The 25,718-nt window shown below is 38.0% G+C and overlaps 1 protein-coding gene across 1 annotated transcript; it reads right to left on the reverse strand.

The window, feature by feature from the left end:
• Positions 1-929: 929 nt before the first annotated feature.
• NEIL3 (nei like DNA glycosylase 3) lies at positions 930-24,974 on the reverse strand. Its single transcript, XM_050896022.1, has 10 exons — positions 24,858-24,974; positions 21,415-21,530; positions 16,378-16,512; positions 15,090-15,303; positions 13,940-14,014; positions 11,168-11,334; positions 7,913-8,082; positions 4,356-4,758; positions 2,270-2,444; positions 930-1,447 (listed from the first exon to the last, which is right to left on the reverse strand). Exons 1-10 carry the CDS (start codon positions 24,972-24,974, stop codon positions 1,271-1,273), a joined length of 1,749 nt encoding a protein of 582 aa, XP_050751979.1. The 3' UTR covers positions 930-1,270.
• Between the last annotated feature and the right edge of the window lie 744 nt (positions 24,975-25,718).

Raw genomic sequence — 25,718 nt, forward strand, 5'->3', positions numbered from 1 at the left:
TTATAGTTTCTCCAATCTGATTAGAAAAGATTTCTTTCATGTAAGGAAAGTTTTAAAAGATTTGATAGGTATCAAAGGCTACTGAAGAGAGGAAGAAAAAAGCCTCTGAATTTGTGTTGGTTAGGACAAGGATTACTCAGTTTCACTTGCACCATGTCATGGAAGATTTAAATTGGACTGAAGTTCCACAAGTTTCTCAGGAAAATCAAGTAGTTCTTCCCCCTCAACCAAAAAAAAAAAAAAAAGCAAAAAAGCAGTTAAGTCTCAGAAATGACACAATTAATTCTGAAGTATTTACATAGACTGAAGGACCATTTACAAGAAGCTTTTAAACCTGTTTCATCTCACACATTTTTGGTGGGAAGCAACACTACTTCCCATTACTTTCTTTAAAAACTGATTGTGATTCAATAATTTATGAAGCTATGGCCATATCTTCATTAGTTTCATTTTCCTTGCTCTATAGTATCTATAGTACATGCTCCAAACATTTGAAGAATTCTATTTCTGCTTTACTTCACATTTGATAGCTTAGCATGTTCTATTTACTTTTCCCCTTGCTTTATCAAATAGTGGCAAGACAAGCAAATGTAACCTGATTTTTATGCACCTAAGGGGTATGATTTTATTACACATTTCACATAGATTAGGAAAAAGTTCAGTAGCAACTAGAATAAAATGTTAAGACCTGGATTTAAAAATCCATAATTAAGAAAACTGCAGAGTCATGTTATTAATTTTAGGGCAGTTTTTGTCTTTGTTTTCCAAATCTAGCAAGGTCACACATTCAGCTATGGTAACATTCAAAGTGTACAGTCCATTGCTGTTTCAGTTTTAGCTCTGAGGAAATAAAGCATGAAGTGGTATTAAAAAAAGTATATTGACTTTTTATTCACTTTTATTAAATATATGTTTACATTTATGGAAAAGTCTAATCACATATGCTTAAAAGTATGCAGTGCTGTCAAACTTCAGTGGCATTTACATGAAAAAAGAAAACAGTTCAATTTTTTTATTAGAAATAACAGTATATCACAATATATTGCAAGCTAGAAGTTTATTTCAAAATACTATGCAGCATACAAGCAGTGTTTAATTTTTATGGGACTATGTAAAATTACTCTTTCCAAATCTGCAGTTCTTTACCTTGTTGGAGCTATTTAACTAGTTAATCAGTGAACAGGGAAAAAGACAAAACAAAACCAGAAATTACTAGGAAAGTTTTATGCACTTAAGACATCCTGAGGAGCAGATAACTAGAACATCGACATCAAGGAATAACCTGCATACCTGGCCCATTTTCTGCCCATTGGAAAAAGCCACACTGTTTTTCCTTCCCAAGAGGGCACACAAAAAAGTTCTTTCCATTATTGGGACCAATCTTCAACACAGTCTTCATAACACATCTCTTGCCATGGTTACAAAATGGAAAATCCAAGTCAGCCCACTGCCAAAAGAAATAGGTTTTAGGCACAGTTTTAGCATATGTGATGGCTATGAATTCCTTATTTTAAAATTGGCAATATCTACAGGGGAGGCCCTAGAAGAAACTCTTCCTAGGAGTTAAGATAGTTTTCTTGCTTTTGTGATAGCTGATTTTAGATTTTTTCTTTAACATTAATTGCAACTGCATGCACTTTAACTGGCATAACTTTAATTTATGTTAACACATAGTTTTCTTCAAATTAAGGCATTATAGTCATTACTGTCTTGAGTTCATCTATTAACTACCTGGTGGTAGGTGACTGAGTCAAACTCTTCTCAGTCACAGACATTCATAGCAAGGAGCAATGGCCACCAGTTGCAGCTAGAAAGGCCAGGTTAGGTATTAGTGCAGCAGTGGGAGCAGTTGCCTGGGCAGATTACAGAATCTTCATCCTTGGAGGTTTTCAAGATTTTGGCTAGACAGAAACATGGCTGATGTCTAGTTCTAGAGTCCTTCATAGTCTTTCAAGCAAGAGGCTGATCTAAACAAGTTGTACAAGTCCCTTCAAACCAACATTTCTGCTATGCATCTGTTTTACATCTCACAGAAGCAGATTAGGAGCATTTGCACAAGCAGGTGCCTTCTCAGCAGTAAAAGAAGTAACTAAAACTGTAAGTTTATAACTACTATTACGTTCTTAGTTTCAATTCAGTGTGCAAAAGTATTTAAAATTACCTCAAACTTTAAATGGATTATATCTGTCCACAATTACAGATTACCGGGGCAAGGAGGCTGCAGGAAAAAGTGCTTGTAAGAAAACAGGCCCTGAAGTCTTATACATACTTGAAAGTAGTCACACCGAGTTTCCCTGGGTAGAGGACAGGTATAAAACTGCCTGCCCTTGTTTTCTCCGTCCTTTCTCACAACTCTGAGGCTGCAGAGACGGCTGTGTTTACTGCAGCGAGGATGGCTCACGCCTAACATGTGATTATCATCTGTCATATTAGCTTGAGGTGTGCTGTAATGACAGGTTACAAAATTACTTCTGTGTGATGCTAAAGGGATTACCACCACCACAGCCAAAGAACTCTCTCCTACCATTACAGTAGCTCACTCAGTGTACTTTTACATACAATGACAGCCAGAGAACTTACTTCTCTAATGCATCCTATTGCGCCTTTAAAGCTGAATGACTGCTAGTAGAGAATGGACAAGACTGTGCTTTTCTTGCAGGTATTACACCAGTTTTCTCCAGCATTAAGCCATGTTTTAAATTATTTCAAAGTACTCAAATTAATCTACAAAACAAAATAAATATTACCACTCCAAATTCCAACATATTCTAAAAGAGTATTCTGCTCTCAGTGGGAAAAAGACCAATACCAAGTAATTACTCCAGGTTGAAGGTATTTGTATGCTTCACAGAAAAGACTCCCACTTTCTTTACTAAAAAGTTACAGTAATGCTCCAAATCATATTCGGACAAGAAGTAATCCAGCTGAGGGGGTGGAACAGTGTTCTCTGAATGGGATAACGTTTCTTTCTTTCTTCCTCATGATTGAGATAGTCAGAGATTATCTGAATGCAATACACAAGGCTTTATTTAAAAACAGTAACATGAAAAAGATTAATACTCTGAAATGTATCTTTCCAATATATTTATAGAGCAGAAAAGCAGTGATGAAACCTTAGTGAAAAAAGAAAAGATTAATTAATTCATTCTTGTTAAGTTATCAGCTTAGGAATTTTGTGTTCTCTTTTATGTCTGGAAGATTGCAGTCCTGCAGACATCAGCAGTTTTCTTCCAACACTTCATTAAAACAAAAGAAAAAAAAAATCAACAAATTTTTTGTTGGTTTTTCTTACAAAGCATTTGGGTTTTGTTGGGTTTTGGGGGTTTTGTTGGGTTTTAGGGGTTTTTTTTAAACGTTTAAGTTGATGACTTGCTATAACTACCTGTTACCGTGATTGATACTGTCTCATTTCTTCTTTGCACTCCTCTGTATTCTCAGTTATCCTACCTACATCTCCAGTTCTCTGTAGTCCTCTACTGAGACAGCAAGGAGAAAGTATATTTATACAGCCTAACCTGGTTAGCCAGTGAGATCCTGTTTCAAAACTGGTGCTTCAACAATGCAAGAAATAATTTCTGTATTTCAGAACAGACACATGACCAAGAATTTTGTAGCATATCATTAATATTTCACATTCACCCTGCATAATTTACCACTGTAAGGGACAGTGGTAAACCTTGCACTCCCATTACTGTTGTGTATGTCTGCCCAACTTTTCCTTGACAAGCCTAATAGGTTCTCACATTTCTCTTAACTAGGCAATGGATGCATTTGAATAGGGCTGTGTAAATAAAAATTCAGGATGGGTAGAGTGTTGAAGTAGTTACATATAGGAAAGTTAAGAAAAAATAGCGATGGGAGGTTCATCAAGGTACCTGGACAGAGCTTTGTATCATGGAAGAATGTTGAAAACTGCAAGCTGACAAATAACTTTAATTAGAATATATTCATTCAGCTACCTTCCTTTTGTCATCTTTCAAAATGACTTCAAGATCTCTCTAAGCAGACAGCAACTACAATGCTAAGATCAGACAACTCCTTAGGTAGAACTGTGCTTGTTGACCTATTAGAGCTGTACTGTCCTATTCCATGGGAATAGCTGAACTATGAACAGCCATTTAGTTAACAGCAGTACTGGCCAGATGCCAAAATCAGGACTTTTCCAGTGACAGCCTAGGTCATTCAGTGCTTTTGAAATCTGAGTGTAATTTTAGTTACCCAAGAATAAGTTACATCTGGCAGAAATCCAAAGACAACAGTGTCTGAACCCAACAGCACAGTATTCCATTAATCTTCAGGGATAAAGTTGGTTTATGGGATTATAAAAAGACTTGTTTACATTTTAGAATACATACCTCATTGCTATATTATATTGGTGAACTGAGGGTATATGATCAGTTTTCTGTTTCTTCTGTACGTGTTTGAAAGAGAGAGGTTGCTGACAGGAGGACAAAGCCATAGCAGTTACGTGTGTTGAGCAGTCCTTGTCTGTGCTTCCCCCTGACTGGTAGACATTGTTTTGGATTTGTTTACAATTGCTTTTTGGAGCAACACACTGAGAGTGTCCATTGGATATTTGGGTATCATTTCTCAAAGCAGCTTTGTTACCAAAATCTGTTAAGACAAGAGTTGTAGTTCCAAATGCAGCTTTCCTATTGATCTTTATTTCTGTGCTTGGTTTTCTGAAATCATTACAAGGGTACTTCATTAAGTTTATGTTAAAGGCTGCAGAATCTTCAACATTCTCTGTCTTTGGAACTAAGGAAAAATAAGTTATTGGTTATAATCCATCTGTGTAGAGTGATACATCATATTTCTGATCTGTATTCATAAGTCATCATACAGAGAGTGAAAGAGTGAATTTACCATATCATCTTGAAAGATCTCAGAACCTGTCACAGATTAGATATAGTACCAAATTTCTTACAATAAAAAAGCTCATGCACTTTTGGAGTCACGTACAACATGTGTTTCAAGACAACATTACTATTGCTTGAATAGGACCAGATGTGAATAATACTCTGTAAATGAAAGCTATTGGAGAATTAATGATACAAAATGGAATTTGGCCCAAATACAGGGATTAAAATATTTACATTTTTCAAAATAACCTTTTATAACCCTAGCACTGGGAGATCGCAGGGTATGGTACCTCCAGCAGCAATACATTATCCATTTTTAAAGTATTGATTTACTATTGACACAAAAAGGAATATTCATTTGTTTGGTTTTCTAGTGCTTTCCGCGTTCCCGTCCTTTCCAAACATTGTGCGCATCCAAACTTATCGATCCCTTACTGTAAGAGGCTTCAGAAGCAAGCAGTTACTTTGCATTTATTTCCTGACATGAACAACAGCATGTTTCTTCACAGAATCAGAGGCACGCCTAGTGTGCAATCATCATTCCAAAAGAGTGGGCATAATTTATTAATACCAGTTTAACAAATAAGGAGTCTGTAGGTAATCCTTCCTGAGAAAAGGGTGAAAAGAAAAATTTTATGGGGTCCCTATGTGCAATCTTTGTTAAGTAGCTGTGAAGCCATAGTGTTCAAGAACAGAGTCCTTTCCTTTCTACCATCTCCAGCGAGTGTCTCCCTCCTACATCTTCCCTCCATACAAGGAAGAGGGAATTAAGCAGAAGAAAAATGGGTAGATAAGGCATACACAAGGGCACACTCTCTCCAAAGGCATTCTCACTCAGAAACAAAATAAGAATCCCTACAGTTTGCTCTGAACAATACTTGTTTCCAGGCTCCTTCCATTTTGCCACTGCTGCACAGTGAAACATACTGGTTCCAGTGCGTTCAGATTTGTTTAAGAAAGAATAGGAGCTTGGCCTTGTACTGAGCAAAGGAGCAAGGAAATTGAGATGTAATGATAAATAGTTATCCCTGTCTACAGACTGAATTATTTCAGCTGTATGGCCAGCAGCTAACTTTACATACCAGGTATTCTGTCCTCAAAAATTCAAACATTTCTGCTGACAGTAGTTAATTTTAGAAACAACATAAAAGACAAAAAATGAACAAAGTGAGAAGGCAAGGAATCTTAAAGTCTGAAAAGAGAGAGGTAAGCAAAACCATTTTAAAAAAATCTCGAATACCACTCCTATGATGCAAAAATAAGTCTTTTTAAAAAAGAATTTTTGTAACAGTATTCCACCAAGTCTAATACATCTTCAAATTCCAGGCCTGTTTTCAGTAACGATATATAGCTAAACAAATGAAACTTAGCAGTACAGGAGAAGGAACAGGATTTTGTTACAAAGCTTAAAATAAAGCATTTGTGCACATGCTGCTATATATTTTAAGGTCCAGCTGACAGTATTAATTCCAGGATAAATGTTAGTTGGTAAATCTGAGTCTGTGGACAGATTAAAACTTTCAGGTTTCTGGCGCTGATTTTGCAGGAGAATTATGCAAGATTAGTCTCTGCTGGCAACAAGTGTCATGTAAGGCACAGACATACTTTTATTGATTCCTGGCCTGAAGAAATGGACTTTAGCTAGTGTAAGATAAGAGTTTCACACACATCACTCCATTCATAAAAGGACTAACTAGAATGAAGCAAATAATTTTAAAAAGCTTTGGAACTTATTTTATAAGAACCAAGATCAGTACCATAAAGTCACTTCTTCACAGGCTGGGAATTTGGGGGCACTTTGGAAAGTATGGCTCAAAGTACCATCAAAAGCTATAGGAATGTGAACTCTAATTTCAATTTCAGCATATGTACTTTGAGTCATATAGTTAAATTCAGTGAACTTTTAACAATAGGTCCTGGAGCCTACATAAAAACATTAATTCTTCTCAGATACATTGTTTACAATGTACAAGCCTATACATTGTTTACAAATAACTTTTCTTTCAGTTTTGCAGCACCAGAGCTAGAAAAATAAAGAAATGAGTTGTAGTATGCAGATTTCAGCCACTTCATTGAATAATTCACTACACAATGTGAAATAAGTGGAGTATTAGTTTTTGAGGTAGAAAGGTTTCAGCATGGAATTGTTATAGAATTAGCTTTATCCCTGAAAAGCCACACACATGCACACCTCTAGACTTTGTTTCTTGGAATCTATGTAGCAATTCAAAATGTTTCGGAGCAACAGTCTTGATCCAAATAACTTTCTGTAAATCCCTCCACAGAGTAATTTACTCACTCTTTCTACAGAAAGTGAAAAAGAATACAAAGCTCCTCTTCACATAGAAAACAAGTCTCATTGGAAAGTGTGTCCATTACCTCACTCATCCCTTCTTAATATCTAAATTCCTATACAGAAATCTGGAGAGAAGCTAGCATGTTACTCATTCCATCTTCCTGCCCCTTTCTAGGTCCCATTCACAGCTGCTTCTGCCCACCAGATCTAGATAGCAGCATTAAAAGCTCCAGTAAGAGACAAACAACAAATTTAGGTAAGTAGTCCAGAACCTTCCTTACTCTGAACTTGGAGGAAAAAATGTAGCCCCTGAGAAACCAGACATCCTTTTGGAAAGGGTACCAAAATATACTGCTTTTGTTCACATCAAAGAATGCTAATTACTTTTCTGCCCCATGGTGATTTCTCTATCAGACATATGCTGCAAGCTTCTAATGATTTTAAGGAGAGTTGAAAGAATGGCGTTTTGTCTCACTCCTTGCCCCAATAAAAACAAAGGGTCACTGCAGAGGCTTGTCTGTAGAATCCCACTTGCACACAAAGCTGGAAGACAAGACACTTTTAGGGTTTAAGACAAGACAGTTTCCATGATTGTCCATGAAAGATTTCCCCAAAATCTGACTTTAAGTTAGCTAAAGTTATATAAATACGATTCACAATGAGACACTTCTACAGTTGTATAGTTCTAAAAACTGCATCAAAACTACAGTCCTCCCCCCTTTCCCAGTAGAGGTTCCAGACAACCTTTCAATACCTTCAGGCCTTGAAGTCAAGCAGGCATCACAAATTTCAGCAGAAGGCTTGTTTATTAGGGTACAGCGCATACATGTCCACTCCTCTTCAGATTTCTGAGCTACATGTTCATTAGAACATGACCCCCTGCCATATGCCCAGCCAATTAGGCTGTTTCTAGTTGGCAGTTTGCTGTGAAACAAAAGAATGATGTTAGTCTTTTGCAACGTTTCTTCTACAAATTGCCTTACACCACTATGTGCAGGGAGGCACAGGGCTAGAGACCAAGTAGTACACAGTGTTATGTCTGCCTATCATAGCTTGGACAGCATGCCATGGTTCGAGTTTGAATTTTTTTTTCCTCTACCTCAAGGGCAAATCTTTCCCAATGCTGCAGAAGTAATACAAATAAAAATATTTAAACGAAAATGGACAGAAAGTTAATAATTAACTGATGTGCTCTCCAGCACAATGCCCCAGCCTCTCTCAAATTCCCTACCATTTTCAAGTACTGCAGTAAGAAACTTGGCAAGAAAGGGAGACTCTTTCAGTACTTTTCCCTCATCCCTTGTACAGAACGCTTACTAACAAATGCAATACTGGATGAAGAACCGTTCAGAGGCCGAACTACAGAAAGTCACACAATCTAGCAAACAAATTTTTTTGCTCTCATTTAAATGGTACCCATTAGACCACTTTGTTATTGTAACACCCAAGAGGACTGAAAACCATAGAAGTTAGAAAGTCTTTCTTGCGTGTCACCATTTGCTGGAAAACCTTTTAACATTTAGGAGCCTGTTCAGAATTAAAGATTTTCTTTTTCTTTTTTTGGTGTTTTTTTCTCCTCATCAGAAGGAATTCAGGAATGTCCTGGCTGTGACTGGTGAGCCAAAGCTGTACTCCAGACACCTCTATAGATTTATTTATTTTCCTGTAAATTATAATACCTCCTATGTTGATACACTGATTTAGAATCATAGTTATTATTTTAGAGTCACTACATGTTACCAAGGACTAATTTTGTCATAGTATCCGAACATTGTTAGCATGTTAAATGTAACTTGAACTTACCTGTTCAGTAAGATATGTATGTAAATTTTTAAGTACAATGGTTGATAAGTTGTCAAGCATTTTTCTCCATAGTTTTTGTGGAATTATGCGCTTTTTGGAGACTTTTTTTTAATCCCAAGAATTTAAGTACTTCAATTAATAATGCAAATGCTGTACTTGGGAACTGTTGTGACACTCCTTAGACCTAGCACTTATTCCATAATTATCACTCTCCTTAATAGGCTAGATTTCTAAGATAATGGTAGGGATATCCACTACCTACCACATCTCTTCCACAACAGGAAAACTAAGGAAGATAATGAGAACTGCTGACATACCAGGGATCCTGTGCTGTCAAGAGGTAGAACAGACATTACAGTAGCATTCACCAAAATACTGTGGCTAGGTAAAAAACCAGCCGAACTAGAAGTGTTAAAAACGGGTATTTTCACATTATTAGATCAGTTGTTCTACTCAGCTATCAAAGATGCATTACGAGACTGAATATATTCAGCATGTCATGTTTTGGAGTTTAATTCCATGTCATTCCCCTGGTCTGTCCGTTGTGTCGTTGCCCCTCCCTCCCCATTTTGGAACATGAAATATGGGGGGAAAAGTGTATTTTTAAGATTGAAGGTACATTTGAATTTGATGAGGTAAGCTTATAATGAGTATTTTCTTCATTTTTTCAGTTGAGCAAAATCGTAAGCTATTTGACTTGACCCAAGAACCACTGGGTTAAATTATACAGTTTATGATCTGCAGCAAGTCAGTCTGATCACACAGGCTCCTTTCAGTCTTCAAACATGAAAAGCTTGGAACGGCAGATAAACCACTTGAGCTACACATACTTTCATTTGGTAACAGTTACTGCATAACAGAAAACAGAGCAGTAGAACACAAAGACCTGACCATTAGGATGAGGACAGCACAAGAAATGACCTTTTTATTTTATAGCTACCATTACCATCTTTTTCACTGAAATATACCACTGTTTAATTATTTGTTTAAAAAAAACAACAAAAAAACCAACAAAAAAACAAAACCACTACTTGTTCTAGAACAGAGAGAGATATTTTTTTTTCTTTGTGTCATTTTCTTGTTATCTGACAAAACAGAACACTGCTGCAAAACAATTCTCATTATTACTTTCTGAAAATACAGCAGATTGGGGTTAGCAGGATGTGAAATATTTATCTTCCATGCTGGAATTTTCTATATTTGATCTGTACTCAAAGGCAATTTTTAAGCTTTAACCAAAATCCCTTCAGCCATCTGAATCTTGAAAGAAGGCTGGAGGTGGGAGAGAGATTTGTGTGTTCTGTAAATCTTATCTAAAAAAAAAATATATATATACACACACATACTAATGAAGGCAAAGTTTGCAAAGCGAAGCGGTATCTTTTATTAGATTGACAGAGCTCAGTATAAAAAGGCAAGATTCTGAAACCTCAGATGAAAATTTTCAAGAATAACTTAGGTATGTAGGAGTCTGAATAAGGTGCTTTTGGAACTTTTACCTTTCGACCCTTTGTGATATCAAATGCATTTTGTGCTTTTCTAAAATAAAAGGAGGAAAGCTGCTGCTAGCACAATTTATCTGGAACTGAAAGTGTCTCTGTGGCACACCTGTAGTAAAAGCTTTCCAAATCCTATAAGGAGGAAGGAAAAAAAAAAGTCCTAAGCCCTACAATATTTGCTGCACTCTGAATTTACTGAAGTTTTAGTTATCCTCAGTGTAACTCTACAGCCAGAACAAAATTGCATAGATGCACAGCTATCTAGATATTCCAGGACTGAAGGGGCTATCCTATGAAAAGAAATAGAGGCACAAATTCCTACCCTCCTTATGCCATTCAACTCAGTAGTGTGTAAACATCCAAGCCGATTATATTGATAACACCAAGAACAAAGGGCAATTTTTCCAGAAGCAGGGAATAATTCCAAGTACTCTGAAGTGTTTTATAATTCCTACATTTCATTAGAGTAACAGCTATTTCATAACAGACAGGGCCTTTGAAAGAAATAGCATCAAAGAATGAAAGCTTTTAACCATTTTTAAATACCAATGGCCAAAACATTTTTCTTTCGCAAAGTCAAGTGAATTTAGATATAAAATGCACAAGGATCCAATTCTATTTGAGAAGTGATGTCCTCTTACTGTAACAGCACTTCAAGGTGCTTAAGCGCTTTGATGCTTCAAAGTGTTACAAAGTTACCATCATACCTAACATTGACAAGCTGGGGATCCGCCTTTTGACAGGGAGGGCAGAAGTAAGTCATCCTGTTACGCTCTCCTAAACGACACACAGTGATCTTCCCATTGCACTGACCACAGGCTGGGCGCTTGTATACTTTGTAGTGTTTGTAGAGTGGAGACCCAGTTTTGCGGCACTAAAACAGAACATGTTTAAAACCCAAGTTAGAAAGCCAGTATAAATTTTATGTCAGTCCTTCTACAGTTCAACTGAAGCTAAAATAAGAAAACCCTACGTAAACTGACAGCTCAATGACTACATAAAGATATTTAAGGCACACTCGTAAGGGCTATCATCTATATTTCATATTCTTTTATGGAAAGAATTTGACTTTAAATCAGGTATAACAGTGTCTGGAATTCTCCACATAGTGGACTAAAAGACAGAAGACAAAAAAAAAAAACATACTAGCATGGTGCAAGTAAATACATGCTAGGGACTCCGTGAGTTCAGCTGGACCAGCTAGCTCCGATTCAGCACCAGTCATCTTTGACCTGGCGCCTGCAGGAGTGTTCTTAAAGAGCTGATGAGCTCCAATCAATGCAGCATAAAAAACAAAAATAAAACAAACATAAAACACAAAACCAACCACACCTTCCCTCATCCCAAAAAGAACCAAAAACACACTGCAGAGCCAGCTCAGACCTGACACTACAATCTAGGTTAATCAACCCTCCCAAAACCTAAAGAACTGAGCAATGTAGAAATATTCCAGAGATTCTGTAGGAGTCGGGTAGCACCCAGTAAAGTTGCTTAGCTTCATCTCAGCACTGGCCATGCCAGACAAGTTGGCTCATGAAAAGCCACTTGGCACTATGGTGAGCTCCCCAGATCCTGGCAGAAAGTCAAATTAAGTACAGTACAAGCCCAAAGGGCACAGTGACCTAAAGAGCCTCCAGAGGGCTGACAAGCAGGCACATTTCATGAAACAATTCACATGAAGTCAGCATAGACATACCCCAGCTAAAACTGGCAGAAAAACAAACAAAAAAAAAACCCAAACAAGAAAAGCCCAGTAGAGATGCAGCCAGCTCTGCAGAGCCACACGAGTTTCTGCACTACAATCGCAGTTCCTTGGGCACAGTTCAAATGATACCACAGCTGGCCCAGCAATAGCAGCCCAGCTCTGACAGGGTTCAATAGCTCTAGCTCCATAATGCATGAAGACCCTTGGAGTTCTCCCAAAATACAGGTGTCTCTGAGCACAGCATATTTGCTTCTGCTGTGCTCTTATTCATCAGCCTCGCTGAATGAGAATACTTTTGCTGGTACAATCTAGTCATTCAATCAGAAGGAATTACTAATATATGTTTGCATGAATATTCACAAGCAGTTTGCTTTCTCCTCAAGATTCCTCCTCAAGGCTTACAGTTAGTTTCTTTTAGTAGTTTCCTCCCATCCAGTTATTTAAAAACCAAACAAAAACAACACCTTTTTACACAAACAAGATTCCTCATCTTTGCATCTGTAAGGTGTTACTACAAATGATATAGTATGATTACTACCAACATTCTGTAACAGTCTATAAAAAATGATGAAGCACTACCCTTCTTATTAACCTATTTGTTATGTTTTTATTTTAAAGAAACTTGGCGGGGGGGGAGCTAGCTCTCCTTTAAAAGCACTTGACTGGTGAATACTTGCTAAGTATAGATTATAAAAGTTTTGAAAATGGCTAAACTGAGCTATAGAAAGTTTAACTTGTTTGTTTGTTGTCAGTCTAAAAGCCCAAGACACATGTAAATCTCCTAGTATTACAGTTGTTGCAGAACTGGATGCTATCCTCTTTACTGGTAGACTTCACTATGAAGTTTGGAGAATGAAAAGATTCCCCTAGCCAACAGACTAAACTACTCTTCAGTGGGTTGGGGGAAAGCAGACATTTAAGCAGACTATTAAACAAATTTCATTTTTAGCTTTTATGATTGAAAGATGGTATTAGGAAAAAGTTAGGTGCCCTCCTCCTAGCCTACCAAAAAAAGAATTTTTAGCAGCACTAGCTCCTTGCCTTTCATGAATACCAAGAGAAAGAGACAAGAATTTCACTGCTGCTGTTCATTTCTCTGCATGCAGCTTAAAGAAGAAAAACATAAAAGAATTAGGTCAAATTCTCTCTTTTTCTATTTTGGAAAGTTAAAGAGCAACCAGGAATTATAGAGTTTACAGGGGAAAAAATGAAATCCTACTGAAGTTGTGGCAGTAGGGAGAAGCTGGAATGTATTTCACTTGAGCAACCAGAAAGTTGTTTCAGTTAGGGAAAAAAAAAAGTTGTTAGAAGTTAGAATCTATTTAATCAAATAAATATACTTGCTATTTCAAGTTTCATAAAGGAAGCCACATGAATTACTTTCATACTTCCCTGGGGCAATCTCTAGTTCCCAGTTTGAAGAGTGACCTTTATGTTATCTTACATATAAGTGTGTGCTTAACCTACATCAATTCCGACACGTTCAGAGTGACGTTACAGCGCATGCACAGCAAAACTGTACTGGCCCTCAGGCAGCATCTGTCAAACTCTTCTGCTGCAACCGGGCCAAGCTGTGCACATTCTTACAGTCTAGACTCCCCCACCTTTCCATCATTTGACAATTCACAATTAATAAAGAGCACACAAAACCAACATTCCTACTCATGGAAACAGTTGTCCTGTTGCCTCTTTTTACTGTTTTCACTAGATGAGCACATACAGCTAACATGCCGGAGTCAAGTTTTGGAGGTTTCTCAGAAACATGTGCCAATACCTTATAAAAAAGCAGGGTAAAATCACGTGTCATTTTCACCAAGTGACGTATATGCTCATCTGTCAGTTGGCAAACCTGTAAGACAAGAATGATTTTTAGAGTATTACGATGGTAAGGGACAACAGCAGAAAGACCTATAATGCAGGGGCATTTTGAACACCTTCAGCTGATGTGGAATTGCATTGTTTCCTGTTATGATAATTCTCTGACTTCACATTATATATATATATCATCTCAGTAAAACAGTACATTTTCATATTCTATACTACACAAACTCACTGCGTGAATACCAAACAATGTACTTTGCCTCATCCGTGCAAACCATGAGGTAAAAATTCCAGTTGTCTTCCTCTGTATTGACCTAAGAGTTCCTGATCACAGGAATCATGTCACAAATCAACCAAATACATTTTTGTTAAGAACTCAAAACTTTAGGTCACATTTGTCTTTCCTCTGCCAGCTCACATTGCAGATACAATTAAAATCCAGACTGATCCTATGAAGAACTTTCAGAAATACTATGTTTAAAAAACCTTTCAGTTACTATCTTCACCAGCTTTCCTTTACAGCCTACATAATCTCAATCTGTTTTGCAAACATCAGACTTTTCAACCAAAGTTTGGAGACACGTGCTTGAGGATCTTAACCAAAAAAAGTATGCTAAACAGTGGTAAAAAAGCAAATGATGCCGGCTAGCAGGACAGGAAGTGGAAGCAGCAGCTGCAAAAATAATCAACTCTACCACATGAACTATTTTGGGTAGTAACTGAACAAAGAAGACCTGAGCACTCTTCACTTTATTTATAGGCTGACAATTTAATGGTAGCACAACAGAATGCCAGACAAAGTCAGGATTTGAAAATTAAATGAATTCCCTACTAAAGAGAGGTTTCAAGTTGTAAGAGAGAAGGCTTAGCCCCACAAAATATGTCCACTCTGTGAGGCAGGAGTAGCAGCAACAGGTTCCAAGGAATGCCATGACAAATATCTCCAGTTATAATGATAAAATATTAATTTAGTGTCTTAGAATAACTTAAGAAATGACAGATGATCAAACAAAGGTAAGAAGATGACAAAATGTTATATAAATATGTATTTACATTCTTAATACTTTGTGTCATTAAAAACAGTCTTGAGACATTTCACCCACCTTAACAGCTGGATGAAGACCACTGTCAAACAGTGCTTCATTTTTTATGATATTTCCCACTCCAGGTAATACTGCTTGATCCAGTAACACATCACACAACATGCGGGTTTTCTGCTGCTTAATCTCACTTTCTGCTCTTGAGAAGCTAAACTTTGGAGAACAGACATCCAAGCTTTCCATCATTCTCACTTTCTGCTCACTCTCAGCTGCATTTCTGGAAGAGAAGAAAATATTTAGATTTATTTTTGTTTTAATTATATGCTAATATAGCAGTATGGTTTTAAAAACAACACATGAAAGTATAATAGAACATTATATGTAGATAACAGAAACTATGAAAATACCAGTGACAGGAAGAGGCAGAGAAATTACATTAACTACCCCTCCTAAAAACAGGTCAATGATACATGCATGGAACATGCATCTGGTCCAACATACAAGAAATCATCCTCATCTTGTTCATATTAGTTCGAAAAATAATTGCCAGGTCCTTGCTTTAAAACTACTTCCAACATGGAAAGACCACGTGTTTGGACTATCAAATGTAACTAACTATATGGTTACATGGTCCAGTAGTTACAATATGACAATAAAAGATATTTTCTTAAACCTTGATTTTATTAGGTTAAGCATAATTATTTGAAAATAATACAGTACAAGAAAATTCAGGCTTACATAAGCATTTTTTTGTAATATTAAATATGCATACATATGTTCCTTGAATTTACATGCTCCTTTTCACCCAAGAGCCTCAAATGCTTTAAAATCAAGCTTGCTATGTTATTTTTATTAGTAGTGAGAAGTACAATGCTGATGGACAAAAACATCCACTTAATGTAAATTAGAACAATTATACCAATTTGCTTCCAAAAAGAAAACAAAAACAAAAACACAACCTTGGGAGCATAAAAATTTGGAACCAGTAATCCTTGCAGGTCCTTATTCTTGCTAAGGAAGTGAGACTTGCGTGGAAATTAAAGCAGCAATGGAGTTCAGCATTCAGATCTAAGGATGGAATTAAATCCAACTTTCATTCCCAGTCTTGACACTATCTAATGAGACTATGGCATAGAACTACTTTAACTGTATGTAAACTCTGATACAAAAGTAACAAAATTAAATTGCCACACCAATAAATATGATACATTGAGAAAGTTTTGTTTCTTTGTGTCTATGATGGCATCCAAGCACTTAACAATTTGTGTGTGATTTTTCACTATGTTCTTAAAAGAATGTTATAAAAAGAAATAAACCAAGCTGTGTTTAATTTGATTAGTTTCTGCCTTACCTATACTCTACTGTCACCTCAAAAAAACAAACAGTATCCTCTGTAAGCTGTATCTCCAAAACTGGTAGCGCTCCATTTCTGTCTTTGCTTCCATCCGGATTAATGCGCATGGAACCGTTCATACCAAAGTGAATCCTTGGAAAGAAAGAGAGTTCTTATGGGTATTTTATCTTAACAGTGTTCCCAAGCATTACACTAGTCTATTTTTTGAAGTTATGAACTATTCTTACCTAACCAAGATAGTATGTATGTACACTAATTCTAGTCATTAAGAGTACCACGGCAACAAACTACTTGCTTATGTAGTGCTCAGTTCCCAGAGAAGAACCCTCCCCAAGTCAAAACCACCCCAAAAATATAGCAGTTTTCCAGTGATCTTTGTAATTCATAATGATCAAGTTTGACTTCTGTATAAAGTAACACACTTTTTATCGCACTTAGATTTTTTTCACTTGACACGCTGGTCTTCCAACATAGGTTCTTAAGTCCTTAGAGAGGCTGAAAGTAATGCGGCTACTTTACCAGACAATTTTCTGTTATATCAGGCAGAAGTCACGTGGTATGAAAGGAAAGATTTCAGTCCTCATATTGCCAACACTGTTATCATATCAAAGCTACTTCCAATAACGCCATAAACAAAGTAATTAACATCTGCCATATGTTGTTTTCTGCTTTTCTTTGCCTAAAACCACGGCAAAACCTGCAGGTCAATTAAAAATTAATTAAAGAAATAAACTGAAAAATGCACAGATGGCAAAGGAGTGGAACAGAGTCTTTCAAGCATTCCTTTTACAGATCACTAATGCTTTAAGAGGTCTTACATTTTATAATATATTCTACTGGGAGCTTGTATACTTGAGCAAAGGACAACTTTGACTATGGTCTCATACATTTTATTTATTACGAATTCACCTGGTACATTCAAGTCCTAAAAAAACCAAAAGATAGAGGGAGTGTCCTACTTCTATACATTGTATATCAGAAAAGGTGGATTATTTTGTAGCTACTAAAAGATTTAACAGATTAAACTACACAAATGACCAAAGAAATGCAACATCAGGTGTATTTCCTTTTAACCTCTCCTTGTTACATTTCAGGAAGGATAAGCATTTTAAATATTTACAGATAGGTTAAGACAACATTTCATTAGGCATAGTCTTAAAGTCAACTCTATGTAATTTCCTCATAGCATTTATTAATTATTGTTTTTCAATTTTTAAAAACCTGTGTCTTTCCAAAACTCTCTTCTTACAAGTCAGTTCAGGTGATATAGTTATTTCAGCCACTTTTGTTTTCAATAGCCATTTCCAACTCCCAAGTGCCATGAATAGTACTGCACAGGCTTAACTAGTCAAATTTCTTTTTAAACCAAACGGTAATGCACTAAATGCTTCCAGAAAGTTCTTTTTAAAGAAATAGCATTCACATTAATAGCTGATGGTTTCATTTACCAAGCGCCAGTATACTGTTTAAAAGGAGAATTAAGAGTCACAACTATTAGCTACCTCAGTGACTTGTCAGTTCATGACTAGTAAAAATAATTGAGTCATTGCTACACATTTACATTCAAAAGCCTTAAGAAATTTACAAAATTTCACCCCAATGTGTTTCATTACCTTTGATGTCCTGAAATAGGGCAAACCAGAAATCTTCTCATTTTAATTACAAAGAAAAAAGCCACACTAATTAAATCTAGGATCTGTTATTCAATGATAGCTAGTAGTAAGGAGTTGATGATTTTTTGTTGTTTTAAAGTAAAAAGGTGAGGGTTTAGAATTATTTAGTGCTATACAATATTGTAAGGATCTGCTTTTATTTAAAACATTTTTCCTCATAAAAATAAAAGATTAGTAGCAGCACAGTCAAACTATTATATGGAGATGTAAAAAACAGTGACAATTCACATTATCAAGTTCTAAGGGCCAAGATGTAATTTCCAGTCAAGACAGTGGATGTCTTTCCTTTAAGGGATTTGGAGCCAACAATTATCTCTTTCCTATCAATATTTTTGTCCATTTTCAGTTATGCAAAAACATATGTGCATTATCAATTTTCAGAAACTTTTCTAAACCATTTATCACTCCAAATTTACATTAATAGCACACTACAGAAACTAAACCCAGGACAACCTCTCCCACATAACTGTATCATTTCCATGGCAAAACATGCAGTCCACGCAAGTCTCTCCTGCACAACTCACAAGAATCAGAGAATTTTTTTCAACTTTCATTGATTATTTAAGTGACTTTCAAGGCAAAATAGAAAAAAAAAAATCCTCAGATTTTCAAAAAAAACCTTGACTTTCTTCAGTGACTTTAATGTCCTTGTTTAAATGGACATCAAAAAGTAGAAGTACTAATTTCTTCAGAAAGTGTCATTGCTCATTTGTACTCCTAAAAAAATGCTTCTACTGCCCACCATGGATTGCAAATATACTGAACTCCATTTGCTAATTGCTATCCACAACATGGCAACACTTCAGAAGCACTCTCCTCATTTGCAGGTCAGGCAAGCAGTAGCCAAACTGTATAAAACAATTTCATGGCCAGGTTATCTTCTCCCACCAGGCAGTCATTCCCCACTTGAGAAAATCCAGGAGCATAAAATTAGTTAATTACCCTTTCGCGGCCCAGTCTTTCACAAGACATGTCTGACTAACATTATTCCAACATGCCTACCAGCTTTTTACATGTAATCTTAGCAGATGAGAAAAGCTGGTTTTGTTATGTTGAGAAACTATGTACAGATACAGAATCTGTACCCTCCTCATGACAAGAAAGTCCTATATTTGAGAGTTAACTTTAAAAAAGAAATAATACATCCTCTGAAGGCACATTCCTTATTTCCTCTCCCAATAACAATCTTGGCAGCCAATCTTAGATTGCTGTAAGATGCATTTTCTGAAGCGTTCCTCTACCTCCCCTCAGCATCTTTAAGATGCACAACATACATTTTTAAAACAAGAGAATGAGGATCTTCATTAAGTAGCTTCTGCCTCCTGTGTAGAGGAGACCTCTCCTGTACATAACTTCTACATTTCCAATCAAATAAGTGACATGACTAAAGCGACTTCTTAAATACAGTTTCTAGATGCATATATAACAATAACTGATGAATTGATGAAACTTTTAAGCTTATTATCAAACAATAACTGAAAGTTGTTTTCATTAAGTACAATAAGTTATTGCATTGGCTGGAAAGCTTAAGAATTATTTAAGATCTTTCAGGGTCAAAGGATTATATTTTCCATACTAGAATTTGGCCACATTTTCTTTCTCTTTGAAAAGAACTTTTACAAAATGCCTACTTATATTCCTTAGTAATAGCTTTTTTCTTCTTATAATGTAGTTATCTATCAGTCCGTTGAAACAACATTTTCTTATTGTATAATGTACTCCTTTGCTCATCCAATCAATTTGTAATACATGCAACAGTCATTTTAAAAAGGTTAACATCTGTATCAGTTACCTCCCCTGCCTTTTTTTATCTTCCTTTATAACTGACTTATCTTTTCCTTTTTAAAAACTGCTTTTTCTTCTCCGTTTCTATTTATTAAAGCACAATACAAAGCAAGAGAAACTGATTAGGACCATATCCTGTCCTTCACAAATATGGGTAGCTTTAAACACATATGCAGTTCTGTCCTACTAGTTACTTGTATGATTGTCATGTAAAGACTGGTATGTGCTTATAAGACTAGTTGCATTTTTCTAACACTAGGTGAAATAAGCATATAGCACTATATCTGATAACCAGCAGGCCCCTGCTACCAAAGATCAGTCTGCACATCATCCCAGGTAATTACTAATATATCACTGCCTTTATTTATCCAGCACACAATCACTGTAAACTGTTGTACTCGCAGCCAAGCATTTTCAGTTCCATCTCCCTCCTATAACAGCAGTGCCACTGGCAAAATTTTCTGTCACAGAATTGTAAGTTATTTGTTGATATTATCAGTTCTAAATTAATAAAAATCATGACCTTACACCTTTGTTCAACATCAGTCACTAGGTGACAAAGGCAACACTGAATGTAGAAGTGAAGTTGTTTTCCCTTTTAAAGATTTAGAAAGAATAGAATTATGTTGCAAGTAGAAGGGTAAAAGAAAAAGCATTAAATGCAAGCCTTACCTATTAAATGTAAGAGTCTTATGTATTCTATGCTAATTACCATAAAGAATGAGAGGGGATTTTTTAATAATCCATTACACTGTGCATTTGGTTAGATTTATTTTTAGTTGACTTTGCAATACAGAAGCATATTGAACTAGAAAAAGTAAACTGGATTCCAAATACAACCTTGGTGGCTAGTACAAGATGTCCAAGGGGTTAAAGCATATGACAAAATCCCAAACATGCCAACAAACCCCTAACAAGCTCTGCAAAGCATGAACAAACAACGATTTGGCAGTTTTACCATTTGTCTAGGAGACATGGTTTCACTAGAAAGTTAAGAGTTCCATTTATGATACCCAAACCATTCACCTGCCAAATTTCAAACCATAGTTCCAAACCAAGGAGTTGTTAATATTGTTTAAAGAAAGAAAGAAAGGCAGCATAAGTGTATACACACAGAATATTTTAAGTTTGGCAATTTTTTCCACACAAGTTTATTATCAGAGCAATTGAATCATTAAAAATTAAGTATGGAATTTCAGTCTGAATTTCTTAAGGAAAGCTAAAAGAAATGGCAAGTACAGTTTGTAGCAGAAGACATCAAGTAACTGTAACTGCATGCACTTCTCTGAGTTTTGTCCCTAGAAAACAAAATTTCCTGTTTGAAACAAAAGCGTTTCAAGGAATAATTGTCCTTTTCAGATACCTTTACATGGAATCCTAGACTACGAATAAACCAATAAATTAGCTGAAAATGTAAGTGACTATATCCAGTACTTCCAGCACTGCAGAGAGGCTGCTGAGAAGTTTCTCCATGACACTAACTTTCAAATCTCTAAAACTGACATTAGCAAGAACAAGACGACCCCCCGAATACATACAGTCTGAACACACAGGAAGCCTTTTTCTTGCCTCTTACCTCAAAGCTTTCTGATCAAAATACATAAAAAGTTCCTTTCCCAATGTCTCCACACCCCTGTAAACATGCCCAATAAGGAAATTGTGACCAGAGGTTCTCTCTTCACTTGCAGCAGTCTGAAAATGAGTACACACACACAAAGATTAAAACAGAATTGATACTACTTTGATTCTAGCATCAGTACACATTCAGCAAGTAGCTGTATGAACTAATTTTCCAACTTGGACAATATTAAACCTTTTCTCCTTAAGCAGCTCTATCAAAACCAATGAGACTATTAACCCAGGAAGCAGACAGTCACTATTGCTAATGGTATCATAACTTAGCTCATTCTTTTCCGAACTGAAACAATAAATCTTTTTTATCAGGGTATTTTATGCCTTTTCCTTCAAGTCATGAATCCACAAATAGAGTTTCAGGCTGATGTAAACTAACAGGTATAGTTTGAATACTAAATACTTGACAGAGTGTCAATTCTGCCATTTGCAGATCTCCATCATTCTCCAAATGCTTCTTGCTGGAGTTTCTACCCATGCTAATAATATGGTTTCAGTGTTTCACATGGGGCATTGTGTAGTACAGAAAAGCCTCCACTGAGCCCACAGAGATATTTCGCTCTTCCTACTGGCTGAAAGTCTAATCTCAGAAGATGTTGAACAGCAGGTGGGACACTACCAGAGGACAAGAAAAAGGTAATGGTGAGATTGAAGCAATAATCTTTTCTTGCTTAGCACATGCAAGTCCACTGAAATTATAAGAAGGGACCTCTACAGGTTATCTGGTCCAAACACCGGCTCAAAGCAGGACTGACTTAGGTCAGGCAGTCCAGGGCTTTGTGCAGTCAACTTCAGAGTAGCTCCAGGGGTGGAGACTCCCATCTCTCCAGGCCCTTGTTCCAGGGCTTGACTATTGTTGTGGTGGAAAAATTTTCCTAATATCTAATCCAAATTTCTCCTATTGTCATCTGCATCTGCTGCCTCTCATCCTATCGCACACCTCTGACAAGAGTCTAGCTCTGTCTCCTTCATACCTTCCTTTTAGGTAGCTGAAGAGAGCAATAAAAACCCAGTTCTATCAGCTTCTCCTTGTGCATCATGTGCTTTAGCCTGCTAAACATACCAGGGGACTCACTCTAGTATGTTATTATCTTTTTCCTACTGGGAAGTCGAAAACTGGACACAGTAATCCAGATGCAGCCTTGCAAGTGCTGAACAGAGGTAAGAGTCACTCTCTGCAGCCTGCTGGCTACACTGTCGTTAGCACAGCCCAGTATGGGGCTGGCCCTTTTCCTTGGAAGGGCATGCTAGTGACTCGGACTCAGCTGGTATAGGACCCTCGGTCCTTTTTTTCCGTGGAGCCGTTTTCCATATGACCAGCAGCCAGGCCTGTGCCATTGCATGACATTACTCTGTTCCAAGTGCAGGACTCTGCAAGTCCTGCAAATGCTGAACTTAAGTTTCTGCCAGCCCATTTTTCTCAGCCTGTCAAGTCCCCCTGACTAGCACCTCAAGGTCCCCAGAACCTGCTGAAACCTGCAAGCAGTATAGTCATCGGAGCCCTAGCTACAAGGCACAGATATGTGTACTGGTGCTTCAATCACAACACTCAATTGCAATGCAAATATGTATGAAAGCGACTCTGGCAAATGAGCAAGGCTTCAGCTAGTTAGTGAAATTTCAGAGCTACTCTCTATACAATCTCCTGCTGTATTACTACCTTGAAATGATATACATTTAGAGGGTTTTATGGTTATTATTCTGTCAAGTAGAAAAATAAAAATATTTTTTGCGTAACATCAACATCATTTACTTTGCTTATTATCAGAATAGGAAGAAAGAAAAATTTTGCTCTCACGTAAACAGTTCATCCCTTCCAATAAAAGTATTAAAGTAAGCCGGTGTGCAACAAGGTTTATTTTAGTTTTAAGCCACTCAGGTTTGTTTAAACTAAACCAGAGGAAGAAGTGACCAAGATGGAAAACTGACTTGTTTTTTCAAAATATTTTAAGTTAAATTCATACCACTTTAGTATCAGGTGAGCCCTTACAGTCATCATAGTACCGATTGTCTTAAACAGTGTAGTCTTCAGCAGCGGCCAAGGCTTTGGCCACGGTTAGCAGCCACTGTGAGATCTAAAAAGCCCAAGACCCTTGTGATGGTCATTTGCCAATGAATAGAGTCTGCCCTGAGGTGACTTTTACTGTACAAAGTTATGAACATCAGTCTATTTGAGGAAATGAAATTTCTTTTTGAAACCATAGGAGCACAACTCTTTACTTCAAAAAGCTTAGTCCTGAAAGATACAAACCTGTAAAGACTGATCTGTTGACAGCATATCTTAGACAGACATTATCTTGAACCACTTTCTTTCTTAAATTGTTCTTTCATTGAAGTACTGTCTTACTGAGCCTTAATCACAAACTCTCCTAGACTGCCTTATATACACTAAAGCAGGGGAAAATTCCCCAACTTTCTGTCTGGAGGCATCCAATACACTTACTCAGAACACAAGCAACGCACAATTTCTCACAGCTGAGCAAAACCAGGCATGAAAAGAAAGCCCTAGCCACCTCTGTAATTGAAACCAGAGGACCATATCTTCACAGCTCATCAGCTAGGCCTGCTCACTGACATCCTAACTTCTCCTTCTCCCAGAAGGTCTCACGAGCCCCGGCAGAGTTCTACACTGGTGAATTATTTTATGCTGCCAACAGAAAAGATAAAAAACTAGGAGAGAAATTACATACCGTGCACACTGAGAGCAGATGCCATACTCTTTATTTATTTAAATAGTTGGTCTAGTTAAAATTATTTTTTAAAAAAAGTTATAGAATTAAAAGCTCCTTTTCTGCAGGCCAACACCTACCTTTCTCTCAACATGTTTCATTCAGACTCGCGAAGACTTATGAGATTATGAAAAAATTAAAATTAGGAACTGCTACTATAATTTCCCTTGTATTGTATGTTTCCTGAAGCTAAATGATATTTTAAAATTTACCCTAGAGATTCTAGGAGCGATTCTGAAAGCTTTCCCTCATTATTTCCAAAAGCCCCTACGTTTCTACAGCTTCAGCACCTCTTTACACACTCGACCTGCTAAGGCTTATTTATTATGTTGATGATAAGAATATTTTATAATTTAGAATAAAGACAATATCCACGGACGACCCCCCGGACGACAGCAGCCGGGGCGCAGGAGCTTTGCCGCAGGCGGGGGGCGGGAGGGGAGGCCACGGCCGCGCCAACCATCCTGCTCTGTGCTCAGGCCCGCCAGCCCCGCGCTCCAGCGGCTCCTGACGCCTCCGAGATTCCTTTCCCCTCCCTCAAACCCGGCGGCGTTTACCACCGCGCACACCCAGGAGCTCAAGCTCTGCGCGCCCCCGGCCCGGCCCTGCGCCGCCCCTGAGGAGAGGCGGCTGCCCCTCTCCCGCCCCGGCCTCTCACCGCGCCGCCGGCTGCGGCTGGCGGAGCGCTGCCCCGCGCGCTCCGCACCGCCTGGCCCCGCCGCACCCGCGCCCGCAGCCTCTCTCCGTAGAGCGCGCAGCCCGGGCCCTCCACCATGGCCGCCGAGCCCCGCCGAGCGCTCCGCGCCCGCCCGCCTCTGGCGTTCAAATCTGCCGCTCGCTTGGGGGCGGTGCTGCCGCGCCGGGGAGCGCCCCGCCTCCGCCCGGCCGCCCTGGTGAGCGCCGGGCCGCTACCGGCGGGCTGTCATGGCTGCCGCGGGACGCCCGCGGCCCCTGGGGGAGTTCAGGCCGAGACTGACGGAAAGAAACCCCACGGGCGCCCTTGATCTGTCCCTAACGGCTCCGCGGGCAGGCGAGGTCCAGCCGCGGGGCTGGGTGAGGGGTGTCCGGGGGCAGGCGCCTCTCACGGGGGCGGGCAGGGGCGGCCGCCGGCGGCGGCCTGGAGGAGGCCAGAGAGGCGGGCCCGGCCTAACCCGCCTCTTGTTTCTTTTCTAGTTCCGGGCAGCTGGTGTTTAAGCTTAGACTACCTTTTGCATGGACAGGAACGTTAATCAAAAAGCTTTGTTTTGTGAGACCCTTCAGGGAAAACACGGTATATCCTATTTATTTTGTTGTTAAGTGTGAACTTCTAATGTCCTCAAATACCTAATTAGCTGTCGCAGGCTTCCTAGTATTGGCTAAAACACCCTTGCAAGTCCATCTTTTTTAAGACTTATTGCACAGTTGGAAGTTAATTTCAGCCTTAAAAACTCAACATTTAATAGGTTTTTGCAGTCAGTCCAAGTTTACACAAGGAAAATGCTCCTTTCCCTGGTGTATTTGAAGTAAGAATGGGTGTAAT

Source organism: Gymnogyps californianus, chromosome 4 (assembly GCF_018139145.2).
Source record: "Gymnogyps californianus isolate 813 chromosome 4, ASM1813914v2, whole genome shotgun sequence".
Classification (NCBI taxonomy): Eukaryota; Metazoa; Chordata; class Aves; order Accipitriformes; family Cathartidae; genus Gymnogyps; species Gymnogyps californianus.